The 19,855-nt window shown below is 40.5% G+C and overlaps 6 protein-coding genes and 1 pseudogene across 8 annotated transcripts in view; 3 read left to right on the top strand and 4 right to left on the bottom strand.

The window, feature by feature from the left end:
* On the top strand, nt 897–2,834 carry LOC104734135 (aldose reductase-like). Of its 2 annotated transcripts, none has more exons than XM_010453647.2 (8): nt 897–1,098; nt 1,233–1,283; nt 1,368–1,441; nt 1,537–1,624; nt 1,710–1,916; nt 1,995–2,087; nt 2,204–2,446; nt 2,537–2,834. In XM_010453647.2, the coding sequence occupies exons 1-8, from the start codon at nt 955–957 to the stop codon at nt 2,624–2,626; spliced, it is 990 nt and encodes a 329-aa protein (XP_010451949.1). In that variant the 5' UTR covers nt 897–954; the 3' UTR covers nt 2,627–2,834. The 2 variants fall into 2 exon arrangements, with proteins under 2 accessions (XP_010451949.1, XP_010451950.1); XM_010453648.2 differs by having other exon boundaries at nt 898–1,098; nt 2,016–2,087.
* Nucleotides 2,737–5,680, bottom strand: LOC104737787 (annotated as a pseudogene).
* Nucleotides 6,498–10,231, top strand: LOC104734134 (cation/H(+) antiporter 27). Its single transcript, XM_019234787.1, has 5 exons — nt 6,498–6,746; nt 6,839–7,351; nt 7,467–7,964; nt 9,031–9,888; nt 10,016–10,231. The coding sequence occupies exons 1-5, from the start codon at nt 6,528–6,530 to the stop codon at nt 10,229–10,231; spliced, it is 2,304 nt and encodes a 767-aa protein (XP_019090332.1). The 5' UTR covers nt 6,498–6,527.
* LOC104737786 (F-box protein SKIP23-like) lies at nt 10,837–11,756 on the top strand. Its single transcript, XM_010458046.1, has 3 exons — nt 10,837–11,061; nt 11,159–11,543; nt 11,605–11,756. Exons 1-3 carry the CDS (start codon nt 10,837–10,839, stop codon nt 11,754–11,756), a joined length of 762 nt encoding a protein of 253 aa, XP_010456348.1.
* LOC104734133 (probable protein phosphatase 2C 65) lies at nt 12,010–14,829 on the bottom strand. The gene is made up of 7 exons (XM_010453644.2): nt 14,699–14,829; nt 14,332–14,433; nt 13,570–13,788; nt 13,075–13,377; nt 12,868–12,982; nt 12,522–12,745; nt 12,010–12,438 (listed from the first exon to the last, which is right to left on the bottom strand). Exons 3-7 carry the CDS (start codon nt 13,771–13,773, stop codon nt 12,139–12,141), a joined length of 1,146 nt encoding a protein of 381 aa, XP_010451946.1. The 5' UTR covers nt 13,774–13,788; nt 14,332–14,433; nt 14,699–14,829; the 3' UTR covers nt 12,010–12,138.
* On the bottom strand, nt 14,877–17,175 carry LOC104734132. The gene has a single exon (XM_010453642.2). The coding sequence runs from the start codon at nt 16,629–16,631 to the stop codon at nt 15,084–15,086; it is 1,548 nt and encodes a 515-aa protein (XP_010451944.1). The 5' UTR covers nt 16,632–17,175; the 3' UTR covers nt 14,877–15,083.
* LOC104734131 (F-box/LRR-repeat protein 3-like) overlaps nt 18,842–19,855 on the bottom strand; it is a 4,314-nt gene continuing 3,300 nt past the window's right edge. The window contains exons 7-9 of one of the 2 annotated variants that reach the window (XM_010453641.2): nt 19,598–19,848; nt 19,253–19,504; nt 18,842–19,074 (exon numbers count right to left, since the gene is read on the bottom strand). In XM_010453641.2, the coding sequence (XP_010451943.1) occupies nt 19,021–19,074; nt 19,253–19,504; nt 19,598–19,848 (557 nt within the window). In that variant the 3' untranslated portion in view covers nt 18,842–19,020. The remainder of the gene's footprint in view (nt 19,075–19,252; nt 19,505–19,597; nt 19,849–19,855) is intronic. The other variant, XM_010453640.2, reaches the window with a different exon arrangement.

The following is a 19,855-nucleotide window of genomic DNA, read 5'->3' as shown; positions in this document are numbered from 1 at the left end:
CTCTTTGTACTTGGTGCCTGGTGGTGCATTTGTTTAATAAAAAAACATTTGTACGTGCGGTCGCAAACACGTTAAGAGAATGTTTTCTCACCGGTTGTCATTGCACACTGAGGAAATGAATCGGTCTGTATTACAAATTTTGATTAATAAAAACCTAATTGGTCATTTTCTTTAATCCAGAAAAGCAGCTTTTTCTTTTTCGGTCTCTTACAAAATCAGTCTATAATTCCATAAGTTTTTTTTTTTTTTTTTTTTTTTTTTTTTTTTTTTTTTTTTTTTTTTTTTTTTTTTGTTGGAACCCATACATTGTTCTTACTTCTTTTTTTTGGTCAACGGAATTGTTATGGAACTCCATTTGCCTAAGCTGTAGCCTGTAGCGGGGGTTTAGGTTAGGTTTCACTATCAAACCACCACCACCAGTCCACCAGTCAAAGACTTTGCAACTCTTATAAAAATAAAAATATAATTTATTTATTACGCTGATTATTCTCAATTAACCAAAAAATAATTTTGCTACAAACTGATTTTTTTTTCAAACCTAAAATTCCTAGTAATTAACTTCATTAATGGAGTAATAAAACGTTTTTTAAATAAAAATAATACGAATTTATATAAACATATTTAACGATTTAGAATTTTAAAACAATAATACTAATAAACATCAGGACTCATGATCAGTAAAATAAATATGATTAAATTGATTTTCATAAATAAAATATGAAGCTAAAAGTGCGGTGAGGGAGGATGGGGTTGGCACACAGACTCAGACACGCGGCTCCGAGATGGATTGTCTTCCGCCTACAGCCGCCGCGTGTATATCCTTCTCATACTCCGGAGTATCCGGAATCTGCCACGTCGCGTTGTATATTCGGGCTTTAAACAGTCTATTAGAGGCGAAGCTCTCGCTGGAGAGACAAAAATAAATAAAAAAAAACAAGGAGGAGGAGAATAGCAATGGCTCATGCCACGTTTACGGCGGAAGGGCAGAATATGGAGTCGTTTCGGCTCTTGAGCGGCCACAAAATCCCAGCCGTTGGACTCGGCACATGGCGATCTGGGTCTCAGGCCACCCACGCAGTTGTCACTGCACTCGTCGAGGTAAGTCATTTGATCAGAATCAGTGATTTATTGTACTACTTGCGGTTATTTATGTACAAAATAATATCAGTTTTGTTATTTAGCACAGCTTGACTTGTTATCGACCAGTAAATACTCTTGCATGAATGCTGCAGGGTGGTTATAGGCACATAGATACAGCTTGGGAGTATGGTGATCAGAAAGAGGTTTACATCTCTCACTTCTTTGTTTTGTCTGTAATTGAATGTTTTTAATTTTAAATGTAAACAAGTTTTACTCTTTTAATTAAGGTCGGCCAAGGAATAAAGAGGGCGATGCACGCTGGCCTTGAAAGGAGGGACCTCTTTGTGACGTCCAAGCTTTGGTAGTATATCACTTTTAAAGAAGAAATAGATTAATTTTACCGTCGCCTTTGATAATTTTTTTCATGAGATCATTGGTATGTGTGTGTGAATTAAGGTGCACGGAGCTATCTCCTGAGAGAGTGCGTCCTGCTCTGCAAAATACCCTTAAAGAGCTTCAGTTAGAGTATCTTGATCTCTACCTGGTATGTTATTTACTCTTGAGTATGTTGTAGTCTTTATTAATTTTTACTGTTCTTTCTCTCTTTACCGTTCAATTAATTTGTGCAGATTCACTGGCCTTTTCGGCTAAGAGAAGGAGCTAGTAGGCCACCAAAGGCAGGGGACGTTCTTGACTTTGACATGGAAGGTGTTTGGAGAGAAATGGAGAAGCTGGCCAAGGACAATCTTGTCAGGAATATCGGAGTCTGTAACTTTACTGTCACTAAGCTCAATAAGCTTCTAGGATTTGCTGAGTTGATCCCTTCCGTTTGCCAGGTATATATATATATATATATATATATATATGTTTTTAATGTCACATGTGTGATTTCATCTAACATCTTATGTTTTGAGTCTGTCATCTTGGGGACTCAGATGGAAATGCATCCTGGTTGGAGAAATGATACAATGCTCGAACTCTGCAAGAAGAATCACATCCATGTTACAGTGAGTACTAATATGCTTCTTGGTGCATATATATGGACAAATATTTACTGCTTAAAGTGAAGGGACTATGAATATATCTGATGTGATCTTTATATCCATGATTGAAACCTTTGAAGGCTTATTCGCCACTGGGATCTCAAGAAGGTGGGAGAGATCTGATACACGATCAGACAGTTGATAGAATAGCGAAGAAGCTGAATAAGACGCCGGGACAGGTTCTAGTGAAATGGGGTATACAGAGAGGAACAAGCGTCATTCCCAAGTCTCTGAATCCAGACAGGATCAAAGAGAACATTAAAGTGTTTGATTGGGTTATCCCTGAACAGGACTTCCAAGCTCTCAACAGCATCCCTGACCAGGTGAAACAGAGCACTTGTTTGTCTTATCTGCTTATCCACTCTGTTTTGATCCTCTGTTCACACTTTGGTCTTCTTTGGCCTCCGATGCAGAAACGAGTGTTGGACGGCGAGGATCTTTTCGTGAACAAGACGGAAGGTCCGTACCGTACCGTAGCAGATCTATGGGACCATGAAGACTAACCGAATACGAGGATCAAATAAAGTTATGTAAGGCGTTTGTTGTAAAATATGTCATGTTTTAGTTCCTGAAAAGAATAAATGACCTAGTAGTGTCCCACAAACAATTCCTAAAAAAACTGTTATAACAACATTATGCCATGAATCTCTCTTCAACGACGGAGGAGACTTGTTGTTGTACGGCTAAAACTGATGCAGTGAGCTTGAGATCTCTTGAAACGAGCAAATCTCCGATCTCTCCAAGCTCTTCATTCTCGCTCCACACCGATAATCCTTTAAGTACTTGGAAGCTTTCTTCGTGTTTGATCCCAACCATTATTAGATCGTAGTTGTTTCCTTCTTCCCTCAGTAGGTTCACTATATCACTCGCTTCCTCTATCCTTACCTAAGAAGACCAAAACCCGAAGGGTCAAACTAAACCGGATTTTGACAACCTGAGAAAACAAGTCATGAACAAGACTTTTAATACTATTTATTACCTCTCGTAAATTGTATTGATTCATGGTGTCTTGACTGAATTTTTGGATCGCTATGGAGTCGAGTCTTCTCTCTATGACGTCGTTTAGTTGCGAGACGTTTTCTCCGTCCACAAGCTTAAGAAACGTTTAGATTTACGCACGGATGGTTTGTCATCCTAACCGCAAACGCCAGCGCCTCACGCTCGTCCGCCCCACCAAGGAATATCGAACACACGTTGATTCTCATTGACCCATTCTTCGTCGTCGTTCCCATGTTCTTGAAATCTTGAAGCCGTCCTTGGTCCACTAGGACCGCAACTGAGCAAGGCGAGACATTTAGGACGTTGCGGCAGAGCCTTCTATCTGCTGCAGTCCCGTTGTCAATTCCGACAATGATGAGATAACTTTCTTTGTCAAATGCCAAGGCGCAGACATCATCATGCATCGTCTTACTCGGCGCAACTGCAGTGAAACACTCGACGGAAAAGTTTTCTTGCAAAACGTGTCCCCTTTCGAATTTCTCGAAGGCTTTCCAGATCTGATCTCTGCGGCTGGAGGACATTGATGAGGGGTCATTGTGACCGGAATGGTGTTCAATGAGGAGAGGGACGTTGTGGTGCTCAAGCTCTTCGAGATTGACGGCAACGATGGAAGCCCCCGATGGACAAGAAGAGAGCTCCAAGATGGTGAGAAGGGAAGGTACAGTTTTGCGGTGATAGAAGCAAGTGAGGATCTTGAGAGGATTGTTTGGCTCGTAGTGCTGAACGGTTTGTCGCCTGAAAGTGATGTGTTTCCGCTGCACCCACCCGTAGAGATTTTTTACTATGGCCGTGAAAATGGTCGAGTGAACCATCGCACATACCACCATTATCCCAAATGCTTCTTGGCTTATATTCTGCATCCCTTAAAACAATATATAGTTAAACCGTACGTTATTGTGCATATATCCATATAAATGTTTGTCTAGCGGTTACTAGATACATAAAGAATGATCTCTCTATATATATGTACTAAATTAGTCGTACCTCGTAGTTCAACAACTGTTTGAAGATTTGGACATCGTAGATCCCTTGTATGCAGACAATGAATCCGACTATCACGGCGTATGATATAGGAACCTTGAAGTAAAGCGATGGGAGGACGATGGAAGCAAACTTTGCAGCAATTATGGTAAAGAAAAGCAACTCCAAAGTTATGACGTCGCCTTGTTCGAACAAAAAGAAATCGACTTTATGACCAATCCCGATGACGTAACACGGCATAAGAACCGCCCAACAGAAACAACCGATCTTGTCCGTGAGACCGGTACCGAGAGGAGGCGTCTTAGGAGTCACAAGACCGAGAGCCACGGATCCGACTATGTAAGGAAACCCTACGGTTTCGGACAGGAAAGTGGTGGTGCACAACATGACGCAGATGATGCATAGACGCGACGCCTTTAGTTTCTTTCCTTCAGGTGTTCTCTTCACTATCCATTTGAATATTGGTCGGCACACAACTACTATACCAACAATCAGTAGTACCTAATCATTTGCAAATAAATGTTTTTAATAAAGTGTATATGTGTTTACCTCTACAGTGCTAAATATAATGACGAAGATGCAATAAAGCAAGGAAGTCAATTGTTTTTCTGGTTTTGAATGCTAAATTTATTGTGTTTATCATAATCGGAAGAGATCTTATTCTTATACCATTTTTTGTCAAATATATTTTGAAGATTGCGAACACAAACGGAAGAAGAAACAACTCACATACCTTTGTGAAGGTATGGAGATAATTAGTCTTGGAGTATTTGTGTTGCAAGAAACTGTCAAAGGTAACTTTAAGGAGGAAAAAACCCCAGCCAAAGCAGTTAGTCACCATTATGGAGGAGAGGGCTAACCTTCCAGGCTCCGAGTTTAGCATCTTGAGATTCGACAAAACCGAATACGCCACTTGAAAATACACTGCCGACTGGTTTGTCAGTATATCATGGAGCTGTCCTGGCTTAGTTTTCGCCACGCTTCCACGGATGTTGCTAGTGATTATGGTGCATGCCAAGGAGCCAACGACGTAAGGAAACAGAAAAAGAGAGAACCCATTGATGATTGCGACCTTGCCTCCTCGCTTTATTACTCCCACCTCTACTTGAGCTGTGCTTATGTATGAGATGAACATGAAGGATATTGCCTCTAATGATTCTATAATGAAGAAGCTTCTTGTGTTGAAAAGTTTTGTCACTAAATTTATGTTTTGTCCCAAAACCGAGGGGCCTAAGAATATCCCAGCCTGTTTCATACATTATAAACATTTTATAAACATTAATATACTATTCTATATAAATGTTCTTATAACCAAACAGAAAAATCACGTAGGATAATGGTGTGAAAGAATGAAGTGATTAGAATACCATAATTTGAGTGACAAAGTCGACATTTGCGAGAGGACGGAGAAGAGCTTGGAAGAAGGAAGAGAGGGAAGAGACGAGAGATATAAGAAGAAGAAGAAGAGGAGTCGAATGCTTCAATGGGTCATCTCCCATAAATATTCCGCCAGAGGTTGATCCCAACCATGCCTCACATACAAATTCATGTGTTCCATTTACAACACTATTGCTCATCTCTCTTTTCTACAAATCTTTTTTTATTGTTAAAAGCTAGTACTGTTTTCACCTAACGTTACGTTTTTTTCTTTATATCGAGTTTTTTTTCTTCAATTGTTTCTTTTTTAAGGGTTTAAACCGTTTTTGTTGTTTCTCAAGGAATTTGTGCTGACTTTTATAACCGTAAGAGAAAAATGTCAATTCTCATTTCCGCGTGTTTTTTTTTTAAGGGTATAATAAATTGTTGTGTGTTTTAGGCTTTTGAAGATGAAAAATAATTTTGCCGAAGGCGAAGACTTTGAAAGTAAAAAAGCAAACTAAAATCAAAGTTGTTTTTTAACCCTTTAAAAGTCTCCTCGACTTACGTTCAGAAACAAACTTTCAGTTTTAGTGTCATATACTTAATTTCTTCTAAATTATATCCCCCATTTAATGTAGACCATATAAATTATCATCATTTGGATTAAACCTTTATTTGACCATTAATTCCAATATGGTTTACATATACAGAGAGGGCCGGACCTTAATTATTGTCAGCAAATATATATTATGGATTTACTAGGTTCATTTTTGTAACATGTTTGTGTGTGGCAATCAATCTCAAGCTATCATGATCATACTCAAGATTTTTGTACCACACAAACACAGATATAGAAACCTTAAAAGTAGGATGACCTCTAAAGAGAAATGATAGAACAAGAGAATATATAAAAGGAACCCCTAAATATAGCCTCAAATAAGGAAAAAATAATTATTATTATTATTAGATTTCTTTTTCTTAATTCTTCAACTCATACAATAATAGTCTCTCTCCCTCTATGGGTTGACTCGTTTAATTAACTAGGGAATTACATAGAAGGAGAAAATGGAAAATATCACCAAAACATTCCAGTATGGAGGAGTGGATTGGATTTGCGAGCCATGGCTTGGTGCAGGCTCCATGGGAATTGGCCGGGGAGAGAACCCGATCAAGTTTACTCTTCCTCTTCTTCTCCTTCAGATATCTGTCTTTACCTTAATTTCAGTCTTTTTTCAGTTTCTTCTCAGGCCTTTCGGAAAATTCGTATTCCTCACTCAGATCCTGGTATATATATGGAGTATTAATTAATTAATCTCAAAAACATGCAGCCATGTAAATTAAATTAAAACGTTTTGTTCTTTCTTTTTTGCTTGCAGGCTGGGATCTGCTTAGGACCGTCGGTTATAGGACGTAACAAACAGTACATGTCGACATTTTTCTACAAGAGAAGCGTGTTCATAATTGAATCCTTCGAGGCCTTATGTTTTCTCTTCGTTTGCTACATCACAACATGTCAAGTAGACACTAGGATGATAAAGAGAGTAGGCAAGTTAGCATTCATAAACGGCATCTTACTTTTCCTCATACCTTTCGTGTGTGGCCAATTCGCGGCCATCTTCATCTCCAAGAGGCTCGGAGGCGTGCCAGATGGGGTCCCTCCCGCGGAGTTCCACCACGTGGCGATCGTCGAATCCACAATGTTTTTTCAGGTGGCTTACGGAGTCTTGTCGAGCCTGAAGATGTTGAACACTGAGCCAGGGAGGTTAGCACTTGCCTCCATGATGGTGCATGACTGCCTCTCATGGTGTTTTTTCATGCTTAACATCGCCATTAAACTTAACGTTGACTTAGAAGACAAAAACCGAGCTCTCCTCTTGTCCCTCTCACAGGTTAACTAAAAATATATATCATATGATCCTAGCAAAATTTATGTATATTTCTTAATTAATTAATTAAATTTGTACAAAAGTAATTAGTAAAACGAAAAATCTTGATAAAACGCAGATGGTCATGATAGTGGCAATAATATATGTGTTTCGACCAATAATGAGGTGGATGAAGGGGAGAACACCAGAAGGACACTCTCTCAAGACCTCGTACCTCTGCGTTATATGCGTCTTGCTCTTCGTCACCTGTCTCTGGGCAGAATTTGTGGGTCTGCCTTACTTCTTTGGTGCGGTGGTCTTAGGCCTAGCCACCCCAAAACGTCCGCCTCTAGGCACCGGACTGTCAGACAAAATCGGCTGTTTTGTTTGGTTTTTCCTGATGCCTTGCTACATCATTGGGATCGGCTACAATATCAATCTCTCACAGGTTTCCTGGAGAGATGTTATCCGGTATGAGATACTTTTTGGTGTGGTCCGGTTTGCCAAAATGATAGCCATTGCCTTGCCTTCCCTTTACTACAATGTGCCTCTTTGGCACGCCATTCTTGTTGGCTTTATCGTCAATATCCAAGGACTTTACGACGTTCAGATCTACAAACAGAACCTCAATTACACGGTAACTAAAAATATAGTAACTTTTAATTTACCCCCACATGTATGAAGTATGCATGATATGTATGTATTTTAATTAGCTGGAAGGTCAACAAAAAATAACTTTTTACTTTTGGTCAAGGGGTGCAGAAAATATCAAGCAAATCTTTTGGAGCAATGGTAATGTCAGCAACGGTATCCTCAACAGTTATCATAGTGATAGTGAAGAAACTGTACCAAACCATGAGCAAACGCAACCCTTACAAGAGACGTACGGTGCAACACTGCCGAGTGGAGGCTCCGCTGAGGATCCTCACTTGTTTCCGGAACCGTGAGGCGGTCCGCCCGGTGCTGGACATTGTCGAACTCTCTCGTCCAGCCATCGGAGCTCCTCTCTCCGTCTTCGCAGTGAATCTAGAAGAGCTTAATAACCATAGTCTTCCTCTCCTTATTCATCACACGCAGGAGATAAGTCCCTTCATCGTGCCTAGCCGAAGAGACCAGATCGTTAAGGCCTTCCACAACTTCGAGAATACTAATATGGAGACCGTGTTGATAGAGTGCTTCACTGCAGTGGCGCCGCGAAAGACCATGCACGAGGACGTATGTGCCATCGCCTTTGACCAGGAAACAGATCTTGTGATATTTACTCTTGATGCCGGGATCGAGTCGTGGGAGAGGCTCCTTTGTCGGAATCTGTTGCAAAACTGTCCATGCTCCGTTGCGCTTTTCATAGACCGAGGAAGGCTCCCAGACTTCAGGTTCGTTCCACTGAAAAAGCTTAGCATCAACATATGTGCTATCTTTTTAGGTGGACCAGATGACCGCGAAATGCTTGCGTATGCTACACGCTTGGCCAGCCATCCCAGCGTCGAGCTCCATGTATTCCGGCTCGTGGACCAGAACGGCGTNAATATCCAAGGACTTTACGACGTTCAGATCTACAAACAGAACCTCAATTACACGGTAACTAAAAATATAGTAACTTTTAATTTACCCCCACATGTATGAAGTATGCATGATATGTATGTATTTTAATTAGCTGGAAGGTCAACAAAAAATAACTTTTTACTTTTGGTCAAGGGGTGCAGAAAATATCAAGCAAATCTTTTGGAGCAATGGTAATGTCAGCAACGGTATCCTCAACAGTTATCATAGTGATAGTGAAGAAACTGTACCAAACCATGAGCAAACGCAACCCTTACAAGAGACGTACGGTGCAACACTGCCGAGTGGAGGCTCCGCTGAGGATCCTCACTTGTTTCCGGAACCGTGAGGCGGTCCGCCCGGTGCTGGACATTGTCGAACTCTCTCGTCCAGCCATCGGAGCTCCTCTCTCCGTCTTCGCAGTGAATCTAGAAGAGCTTAATAACCATAGTCTTCCTCTCCTTATTCATCACACGCAGGAGATAAGTCCCTTCATCGTGCCTAGCCGAAGAGACCAGATCGTTAAGGCCTTCCACAACTACGAGAATACTAATATGGAGACCGTGTTGATAGAGTGCTTCACTGCAGTGGCGCCGCGAAAGACCATGCACGAGGACGTGTGTGCCATTGCCTTTGACCAGGAAACAGATCTTGTAATCTTTACTCTTGATGCCGGGATCGAGTCGTGGGAGAGGCTCCTTTGTCGGAATCTGTTGCAAAACTGTCCGTGCTCCGTTGCGCTTTTCATAGACCGAGGAAGGCTCCCAGACTTCAGATTCGTCCCACTGAAAAAACTTAGCATCAATATATGTGCCATCTTTTTAGGTGGACCGGATGACCGCGAAATGCTTGCGTATGCTACACGCTTAGCAAGCCATCCCAGCGTCGAGCTCCATGTCTTCCGGCTCGTGGACAAGAACGGCGCCTCTCCGCTCAGAGACATGGTCGAGAGAAAGCATGACATGAGAGTCATCAACGTCTTCCGCAAAGAGAATTCCGAAAAAAACATCGTCTTCAGAGAGGTAAAGAAACCCTTGTCTCTATTTGGTTTAGAAAAATTCTTGTTTTTAGACATACGAAAGCAGAGGTTTTTCTCATGATCGTAATTATTAATAATGTGTTCCTGATCTGTTTCTGACAATTCTAAAGATAAGAATAGAGGAAGCGGTGGATCTACTGGGGTTGCTAAGGAAGGAAGGAGACGACTTTGATCTGATGATGGTCGGGATAAGACACGAAGAGAATCTATTGATGTTGGAAGGGTTGTCAGAATGGAGCGATATGAAGGAGTTAGGAGAGGTTGGAGATTTGTTGGTCTCCAAAGATCTCGAGCTCTCTGTTTCGGTTCTCGCGGTCCAGCAATGAGGGCGATTACGGTTTATCTAGTTTCAAATTTTATGGATTTGTACAAATTAAAGCCTTTTTGTAGAATGTAAAAATGTCTTTTTTTATGCACGAAAGTTCCTTTAAAAAAGTACGTACTACCTTTCAAGAACAAGAAGAGTCTACTCTTCTTTACTCCTTTCTTTCAAATCATTCCACCATCTTTGGACGTGTTAAAAGCCAAAAAAGCCAAAAAAAAAATAAATCTAAATTCCTAATTATAAAGGGCCTAAAACTTAGGGCCAGTCAGGGTCCGCTAAAATAAACTTAAGCCCTGAACCTGATTAAATAGAGAAAAAGATTTTCGGACTCTTAAAAGGGCTTTTATAAAAACAATTCAGGTTAAAATAGGGCCNCCAGCCTTGTTACAATTTTTTTTTTTTTTTTTGGTTCCCTCCTCGTTCTTCAAATCCCTACTAACGCTGCTCTTCCGAGCCTCTTCTTCTTCTTCTTCTTCAATCCTTGTTCGAAAAAGCTTTTGAAATAGGATTAGTTGATTAAGCGTTTGGAGAAAAATTCACACCTTAGTACGCCGTGCTTCTTCAGCAGATCCCCAACGTACTGCTGGCCATCACCTCCGGCGAACCATGGGGAAAAGAAGGAGATGTCATGAAAGTACTGTAGCTCGGGAAGCAAGCGTGGAGAGTGAAGAAGAGTTGAGAAGCCGAATGGAGAGATTGCTGGCGAGAGCTGAGGCGTTGGAAAACACTGTAGCTCGGCAAAATAAGAAGATCCACAACAACATATCCGATATGTTGGAAGATATCAAGTTACTCTTATTAGTTCATGTCGCCGACAAGGAAAGGAGCGTGGTGGATTGGACTTTAAGGCTTCCCAAGGATCTGTGAGGAGCGTGATGATGTGGAGTCTTCTAAGTTTGTGTTGCTTACGATTCTCCGTTCTGGCAAGTTACTTGTGTTTACTTCTTGGGATCAATCATGGAATGTGATCAATGACGACGACATGCCTTCTTCTTGTCATTTTTGCCATGTGATACTGTTCAATGGCTGCTTCTTTGCCGTCGAGCAAAATGGGAGGACTTTCGCTGTACATCTCTCTTCTCTGAGATTGACACTGGCAGCAAATCCTCCTGTGTTTGGCGACGGTGACAACATTGAATCCTCTGGTGATATGTTGTTGGTTGATTTGATAAGCAGGGAACTTGAATCAGATGACTTTTGGAACTTCGAGAATTCTCATGTCCAGAATCACGCCTTTGCCACTGTAAATACTTATATAACCCTCCAGATTATAAGTCTTCAGATTTGTGCAAAGAGACCAGAGTTGGGTGCAGGTTAAGGATCTTGGGGATCAAATGTTGTTCCTTGCTGATGGTTCCACATTTTCCGCTTCAGCTTCTGATACTTTACCTCTTTATGGACCAAGTGTCTTCTTCCACGGTTTCATTTTTAATGGGACAGACCTTGGCACTATTGGATATAAGGATGTGGCAGTGTGTGATTTTAGGTCTCAGGAAATGAAGCTGGTGCACGAACACCCTCTTTAGTCAAGTCAATACTTCATTTTGGTTTCCTGTGAGTTACATCATCAATGTTTTGAGTTTAGGAACACCAATATTCTATAACTCTAGAGTAGACCATGTTATTTTCTTTGCAATTTATTTCCTCTACTTTACGATTTAGAAAAAACTATAAGCAAAAAATTCTAATTTGTTTTCGTCAACTTCAGCAAAATTTCACCAACACACCCGGTGGGACTCGAACCCATATCGTTTGATTAGAAGTCAAACGCCTTATCCATTAGGACTCGAATCCAATTTTTTTTTAACGCACAAACAAAGTTGATGTTGAGCAGCATCGACTCACTCAACAGGTTCAGATTTTACTAAACAATTAGAAAGAACAACAATAACAAATACAATGGTCCTACTATGAAACCCTCTGAGATAGACCCATCTGTGACCATGGTGCGACTCCATAACACTCGTTATTGCTCTTACTTGATCTCCAGGAAATAGTCGACATTGCTCGGCTCACGTTTCCTTCTCTTGGGTAAGGCCGGTGCTTTAGGTAAAGCACCACCACTGCACAGTCATCAGCTTTAGAGGCTGGAAACTTTGTTCTCCAAGTCCGAGCAGCTCGCTGAACCAACGTCTCAGCTGCCGTTGACCGGTCCTTACAAGAACCTACAATTTTCACCACTTCTTCGTTTGACAAAACATCCCAAATCTGTTCCATCGAATACAAACATAAACCTTTTAGCATGGAATACATTTGTTACAAGACTGAAAGCTATACTAGAAGATGTTTACCCCATCGGTAGCTAGAACCACAAACTCGTCTTCTCTACCAACTTTTCTGCAAAAGACCTCAGGAATGCAAACAAGTCCATAGTCTTTGAGGCAGAAATCACCAAAAGCCCTTGACATTGCTAGCCCCGGGCAATCATCATCAGGCATCCACACTCTATAAACATCGGGTTCCTCCTCCATAGCAAACACCCTTCCCTTGCATGACACTATTCTCTCTGCTTCGCCTGTTAAAGAAATAATAATGAAACTTCTTCAGGAAAACCAAGTACTTCTAAAGAGGCATCAAGTCTAAAGTTGTTGACCCAAAAAAAAGTCTAAAGTCAAAGGAAAAGGAGAAAATACTAACGTTGGACACATGGTTTCAGATCAACCGTGAGCTGGACGGCTTTGAAACTGTTCTTGCTTCGGGTGCCAAGAACAGCTCGTGAATCTCCCAAATTGGCGATCATCAAACAGTCACCCTGCAAATGTTTGACAAAAACATCTTTCAATCCCTTTTTGACCTACTGTCTTGAAGAACTAATAATAAAGCTTAAGAGACTGCTGATTTTACCTGCTTAAAGACGGTGACAGCAGTTGTACCACTGCAAAAACTATCATATGGGGAGTCAAGACCAAGTTCGCTGTCTACTTGCTTGAAAAATGTCACTAGAATTTCCTCGAACTCACGGAAGAGTTCCTCCTGACTCTGTGAACTATTGTTCTCAATGTTTTCCCCACCAGATTTGGAAGATCTAATTTTCGAATGGACCCTCGAAGGTAAATTTTCACATACTTGACGAGAAATCTTGTGACCCATGGGACCGTGACCGTCAAATACACCGCAAAAGATCATATCTTCCTCCCCACCAAATTTCTGCAGGAAAGTTCAAGATGCAAAATATGATTTGGTCATTGTCTTTAGAGAGGCAGCATCAAAATGTAAAATCCCATGTAATAGCAGAAAATTAAGAAAACAAAGCAGTAATGGCCACATATGCTAGCGCCTGAAACCAAACCAAGAGAACAAGAAACAAAGGAAATGACCCAACAGGAAACAAACTGTTACCTCCCAGACTGTCATGGCGTCTTGATTTATCCCTTTCTTTCCTTGTTTGATTGCCATGGAAACATGTTTGGATGATCCACGCGACCTTATAATGGCTCCATCATTTGTATCCCTAACCTCAGCCTCCCCATCTCCATATTGATTATTATCATCCGTGCCATTCTCCACAATTATCCCTGTGCCCTTGCTACAACAGACCCCCATTTAGACTGCAAGAGACTGGTACGCAACAAGAAACAAGGTAAATCAAACAGGAAATTGCTGGAAACACAAACGTGAGGTTAGGTCCTTTGGAAGAAGTAATTGAAGGGAGGGGAGCAGGGCAGAAATGAAACAACCAGATAGTTGCAGAAAAATAAACTTTCCATGGGATCGCCTTGTGAGGCCTTATCGAGGAAAGGAGTCAAAGGAGGAGGAGAGAATGATAAAGAAAGGAAACTATAACAGACAAGCATGAATAAAAGCTCATGAGAAGAATGATTGCTAGATCAAACAACACATTACAATAATACAAAATGGCATTTGTCTCCTGTTGAAGCTTAAATTGAAAATTATAATGGATAGGTCAAAGGGTTTTTTTTCAAGATGAACAAAAAAAACTGTATAGAGAGAGAGAGAAAGAGAGAGGAAGAGAGAAGAAGAGAGAGAAAGATCAGGGATGGAGAAAGATATGTTTATTATTTTCTCTGTCCAAAAATAGATGAAAATCTAGATGAGTATCATCCATAATTGGATACTAAAGACTACCAATAAAAAAATTACCTGGCTTAAGAGATTTTCCTCCTTTAACTCTTTGTTACAATCCACAGCAAAAAAAAAAACTTCTCCTTCACCAAATCATAGCCTCGCTTTTGGTAACCAACACTAACGAACAGGAAAAAGGACCAAAACTAAAATAAACAATTGGCTGTTCCTTGTTAACTTCTCATTTCTCATATCAAGTATATAAAAAGAATTGATCGCCCTTAACAAAGTTTAAAATCTTATAAGCAAGATAACTTCTCAAAACCACTACTACAGTATTTTCTTAAATATACCATAGTCTTCAAAGTTCAAAAAGAGCAAGTCTAGCACAAAATCCATCTGAGAAAACGGTATTAATGGAGAGAAAATGGCAAGACGAACATACCTGGTTCAAGGCATTTGCATTGCTCCATCTATAGGCTTGGACTCAGTACAAGATCACTTTGATACATTCTTCCTCCATATATATAGACAAGGAAAGCCGAAATACTTACAAAACTAGAGCATATATACATTGGATGCAGAGAACACCAGAAGCAAGAAAATTGAAGAAGAGTTGACAGTAAAAGAAACTCAAATTTCCATTTCAAGCTAAACTTCTTAGAGTAAAGGGAATTTCCAGCACAGAAAGAGTGTATTTTGTTTAATAGAAACCTACAATATCCGCTTTATATTTCTAGAAGAAGAAAGTAAAGTACATTTTTATAGATTGGTGAAACGATATTCACCCGAGCATAAAAAGAAAGAGATTATGCAGCGTCCTAAAAGCATTACCACCATTGATGGACAAGCACCCCTCTTTGTCTGAGCGAAGTAAAGAGCTCTAGGCATTGGTTATAGGTCTTGTTGTACTTTTGGCTCCTTTGACCCGGACAGCATCTCTGCCACCTGTTGTAATGGCATTCAAGGAAGAGCTCATCGATTAGACAAATAGCTCCAGTCTTGATTAACCTCGGGATGAGGTCGAATTCGGTTCCTTCAACATCCATCTTCATCACAACAAAGTCCCTGTCTCTGACATTGTTCTTCAACCAGTCAGCAAAATCAAACCCTTGAATCAAGTTGACCTCACCAGCTAAGTCACCGCCTGAGCTGGAGGAAGACTTTCTAACCGGCTGGATTCTGCCCATTCCCCTGCCCTTGGCTTTAGCTTCCACTTCCTTTCCGGGATCGTGATTGATCTCAAACGACAATGTCTCGTTCTTCACCCATGCTGCATACGGCAACAGGTTCACCTTTTTCTTAATCTTATACTCTTGGTGAAAGGCCTTGTCAGCCTCAATGGCGAAAACATCGAAAGTCTTGTTCTGCTTAGGGTACTCTTTCTTGAACCAGCTCCCGATACTGGAACCATAACTTCGAGCACCAACATCAACGTAGACGTATCTGCTCTTGAAACGTATATCTACCATGGAAGGCACGTATTTAATATTCTTGATGTTCTTCTTAAGGGTAATCCAAGGCTTAAGAGGCTCCTCTTGAATGAGTGGCTCAGCATCCCGAATCAAATCTCTTTTGTAACCAGGAATCCAGCACTTACCACCGGAGTCAGCAGTCCGGTGAGGATGACCATCAATAACATCAGAGTGTTTCTGAATAACAAACTCTCTGATATGAGGCATTGAAGAATCAAAACCATAAATATCACGCATCTTGACCAATCTGCAAGAATTGAACAAATCAAGGAATGAATTGAAACTGTACGTATCCGTAGCTCCAACATGAACCACCGCAAACCCTTGGGGTTTCAGCGTCCGAGTAATCTCATCTGCGAATTCCAACTGCTTCAACGACTTTCCGAGGCGGCCACCGCCGGAGAAGACGAAATCGAAAGCGTTATCCTCGAAAGGAATAGCGTGGCCCTCGCCTCTCACCACCAACGGCCTAAAAGCTTTCTTAGAGATGCCGACGGAGTTCTTGACCCCAATCTCTCTGAGGGAGTGAACCTCCTGGCCAAACGCGGTTTCAACACAAAGCGTCTTGGAATCCGGGGAGAGGTAACCGTCGGCGATCAGATCCTGGAAGATGGAGGAGTAGAAGCGGACGGAGCTGATCCAATCCCTGGTGGTGTGAAGATCATCATCGCCAGGGGAGGCAGATCTGACGGCGTCGATAGCAGAAGCGCCGGAGGAAGCACCGGGGATGACAAAGTTGAGGTTGTCGGGGAGAGAGAAGAAGCAGAAATCGCCGCGATTGCATGATTCGCCGGTGATGGTGACAACATAAGCAAAGCGAACAACGATGATAAGAACACCGAAGAGGAGCACACGAACCATTATATTCCGGAGGAAGCTTGGCTTCCCCATGGAATTCTCCATCGTAGTAGCTAAATAAATAAATAAAAACTACTTCACAAAATAAAATTCACACACACACACACACACAGAGACACAGAGAAGAAGAAGAAGAAGAAGAAGAAGAGAATTAAAGAACGAAAGAATAGCTCTCGGTTTGTTTTTGATTTGTTTTGTTAGTTTGGAGGAAAAGAGAAAAAATAAAATTAAAATGAAGCCCTAAATCCGAGGAGGAGGACTAACGAGAAGAGAAACGAGCAGAGGTGTGATTAGCTCCGATTAGGGTTGGGAATAGACTATAAAAATTGCAGATCGAAAAACTAGTTGGAGGAGGATAACGGCAAAAGAAGCGCATACTTCGCCGGATGTTTTAAGGAAACTATTAAGGGGCGAATAGAGACGGTTTGAGTTTTTTTTCCGGTGACTGACCTATACGGCGAAGGAGGAAGAAAGAGAGAGAGACATATAGGGAGAATCTGGACTCAGAGAAGCAAACAATAGAGAGAGATGGGAGAGAAGACGAAGAAGAAAAAAAAAGAAAAAAAAAAGCGAGCAAAGCGTTTCTTTCTCTCTAAACGCGGTTGGTTCCTTACAGCGGAAAAGAAGATGTGTGTTTTAAGGACATGTTTTTATTGTTTATTTTCGGAATTGCCACGCTGACTTATTTAATCCCTAAACTAATCATTAGCAATTAATTTAATGGAGGAGGTGTACTATCGTAATTTCGAGTTTTTAGTGTTTCTTTTGACTCTCATTACTATTTTATTTGTTCGATCCTTTCCTTTCATCATTAATTGTCTGATTTCTTTAACCTAGAGAAATCTAAAGTTTAAGTTTGGTGGATCCAATGTAACTAATGCAATAAATCAAACTTGTATACTGAATTTAGACGTAATATTAAATCTTGTTGTTATGAGTCATGATGACTGATGAACTAACTAACTTAACAACTCTGATCATCATTTAGTGTATGAATGGTAGCGCNCCCCATTAGTTATAAGTATATACTCTACATTGCTGTTTTATATACTCTACCAGTACTATTTTTGTTTTTTTTTTGTAGTACAGTACTTAGTATATAGACGCTATGATTTTATTATATATGTGATGAGTCCTGACCAAAGAAAAGATGGATGGTTGACCGTATATGGGGGGGATCAGTCTTTCTCATTAATCTCTCTTGCACTTGACATTATTATATTTCTCTGTCAATGGTGAGGATAAGCCTTTGGAAAAAAGAAGGGTGCAAAAACACATGTAGCCATTGTATTATGATTATATTGGTTTGACTCATAATGGCGAGAAGGTGATATATATTCGACTTAATAATATTTTTAGGATGCATTTAATTATAAAATTAATGGATCCTCCCTCTGTTTTAATTATGGGCGGTTCCATTATGTTGTAAATCAGGCCAAATTGAAAAAAAATGTTAAAAGGGAAAAAAAGAAGAAGCAGGTTGATTAGGGAAGTAATCATTTGGTTTATTATTTTATTTTTATGAGGCAAACAAAATTTGATCTCATCATTTGCCGGTGGTGATACTTCTTGGACTACATGTGTTTGTTCTATACACAAAAAACAAAATCAGTTTTTTAATAAAAGAAAAAAAGGTTATTATGAAGAAGAGGCCACTTTGGGTGTTAGAAAAAAAAGTCTTGAGCGCACCGAACGGAGCACTAGCCGTTATTGCAATGAAGAAGGCTTGTTTGAGCTGTCACAACGAGTCGCTTTTTTGTTTGTTCTTGGTTGTGAACAGGTGGTGAGAGCCTGGACTGGACCAGTGCGCACGGTCCCACTGAGTCACGGTCTTTATCGCATAACGTGAATTTTCTAACGTGGAAAAGCAGGCCCTCCCGAGGCAAGTTGATAAGGCATTAAATTACATACTCATATGATTTACACACACATTCACAAGTCGCATCCAAAAAAAATATATATATATATATAAAAAACGAAGAGAGGAAAAAGTCAAAAAGAAACAGAGGCATCCCTTGTGACTCTGTTACGTCCGCTAATTTAGGCACCCAGAAAGAAAAAAAAGAAAACCCAAAATTACAACGATATCATCACCATTGACACTTTCACACAGAAAATTTTTAGTTTTTATTTATAAATTAATTTATAATTACTTTTTGGTAGAAAGAAAAAATATAAACCAATAACAATTCAAAAAATTTAAATATTTTTAATGATTATTTTTTAAAATTTACAAAACATTAATATTTTTGTGGGACAAAAAAATATCCTAAAACATTAATCTTTGTGAGAGAGAGAGTATAATGCGAGGTTTGGGTGGGGTACAAGCGCCGTCAACACAAAAGCCAAAAATGTTCCACCTATTATACGTTCCCAACATGGGCCTGTCTGTCTCCCACAGGAACCCTCTTCTCCATTCAGAATGTTTCTCGCTTTAAGGCACAACATCTTCCAGCTGTAACTTCCAGTACTTAGGATCCAACTCCGCCTGCTCCCACATCATTAAATTTATACAAAAAATCCCAGATTGTCAGACTCTATCGGTCCTAGTTTTTTTTTAAAAATTTGTTAATCATAGCAAAACCTAACTACTTTTGCAGCTATTTAGTGTAGAGATATACTGTATATAGTATTCACAGCTTAGGAAGAAGAGTTAAATAAAATACCTGAAGTGTATTGTCTTTCCAGAGGAAAGCACAACCACGAGCTTCCAAGTGGTGGATTAGAGACAGAGGAAGGAATGTTCTTAGGGAAGCATGGAGTTTCGCTTTCCTTAATCCTCCACACCCCAGCAAGGCTGCTGCTACTCCGCTCGGGCTTAAACCACTCGAGTTCACCACCGCTATGTTCTGTAAACACCCAATGTTGGCTAGGGAGATAAGTCCCACGTCAGTCACCGCTGTGTCCGACACGTTTATCTGCAACATGTTTCCGCAGTCAGAGATCATGGATTCAACATGTTTATTCTACTGTTTCAGCTGTAAATTAAGGATTGAACGGCGGTTTATTACCTGTTTGAGATTCTGTGAGAAGTGAGCGAGAGCTAGCAACCCAGAATCATTGATTGATGGGCACTTCTTCAAGTCGAGCTTGGCAAGTCGCTTGCAACGAACAGCAATGGCCGCAAGTCCTTGGGACGTGATGTTAGGACATCCCCGACCCTCGAATGTTTGTAACAACGTGCATTTGGACAATGAAACCAGGGACTTGTCTGTGATGTCTTGGCAGTATGATATGTTAATTGTTTCGAGATGAATGCAGCCTTGGGC

Source organism: Camelina sativa, chromosome 13 (assembly GCF_000633955.1).
Source record: "Camelina sativa cultivar DH55 chromosome 13, Cs, whole genome shotgun sequence".
Taxonomy (NCBI): Eukaryota; Viridiplantae; Streptophyta; class Magnoliopsida; order Brassicales; family Brassicaceae; genus Camelina; species Camelina sativa.
Note: the sequence above shows the minus strand (reverse complement) of the source record. Positions and strands in the feature narration are given on the sequence as shown.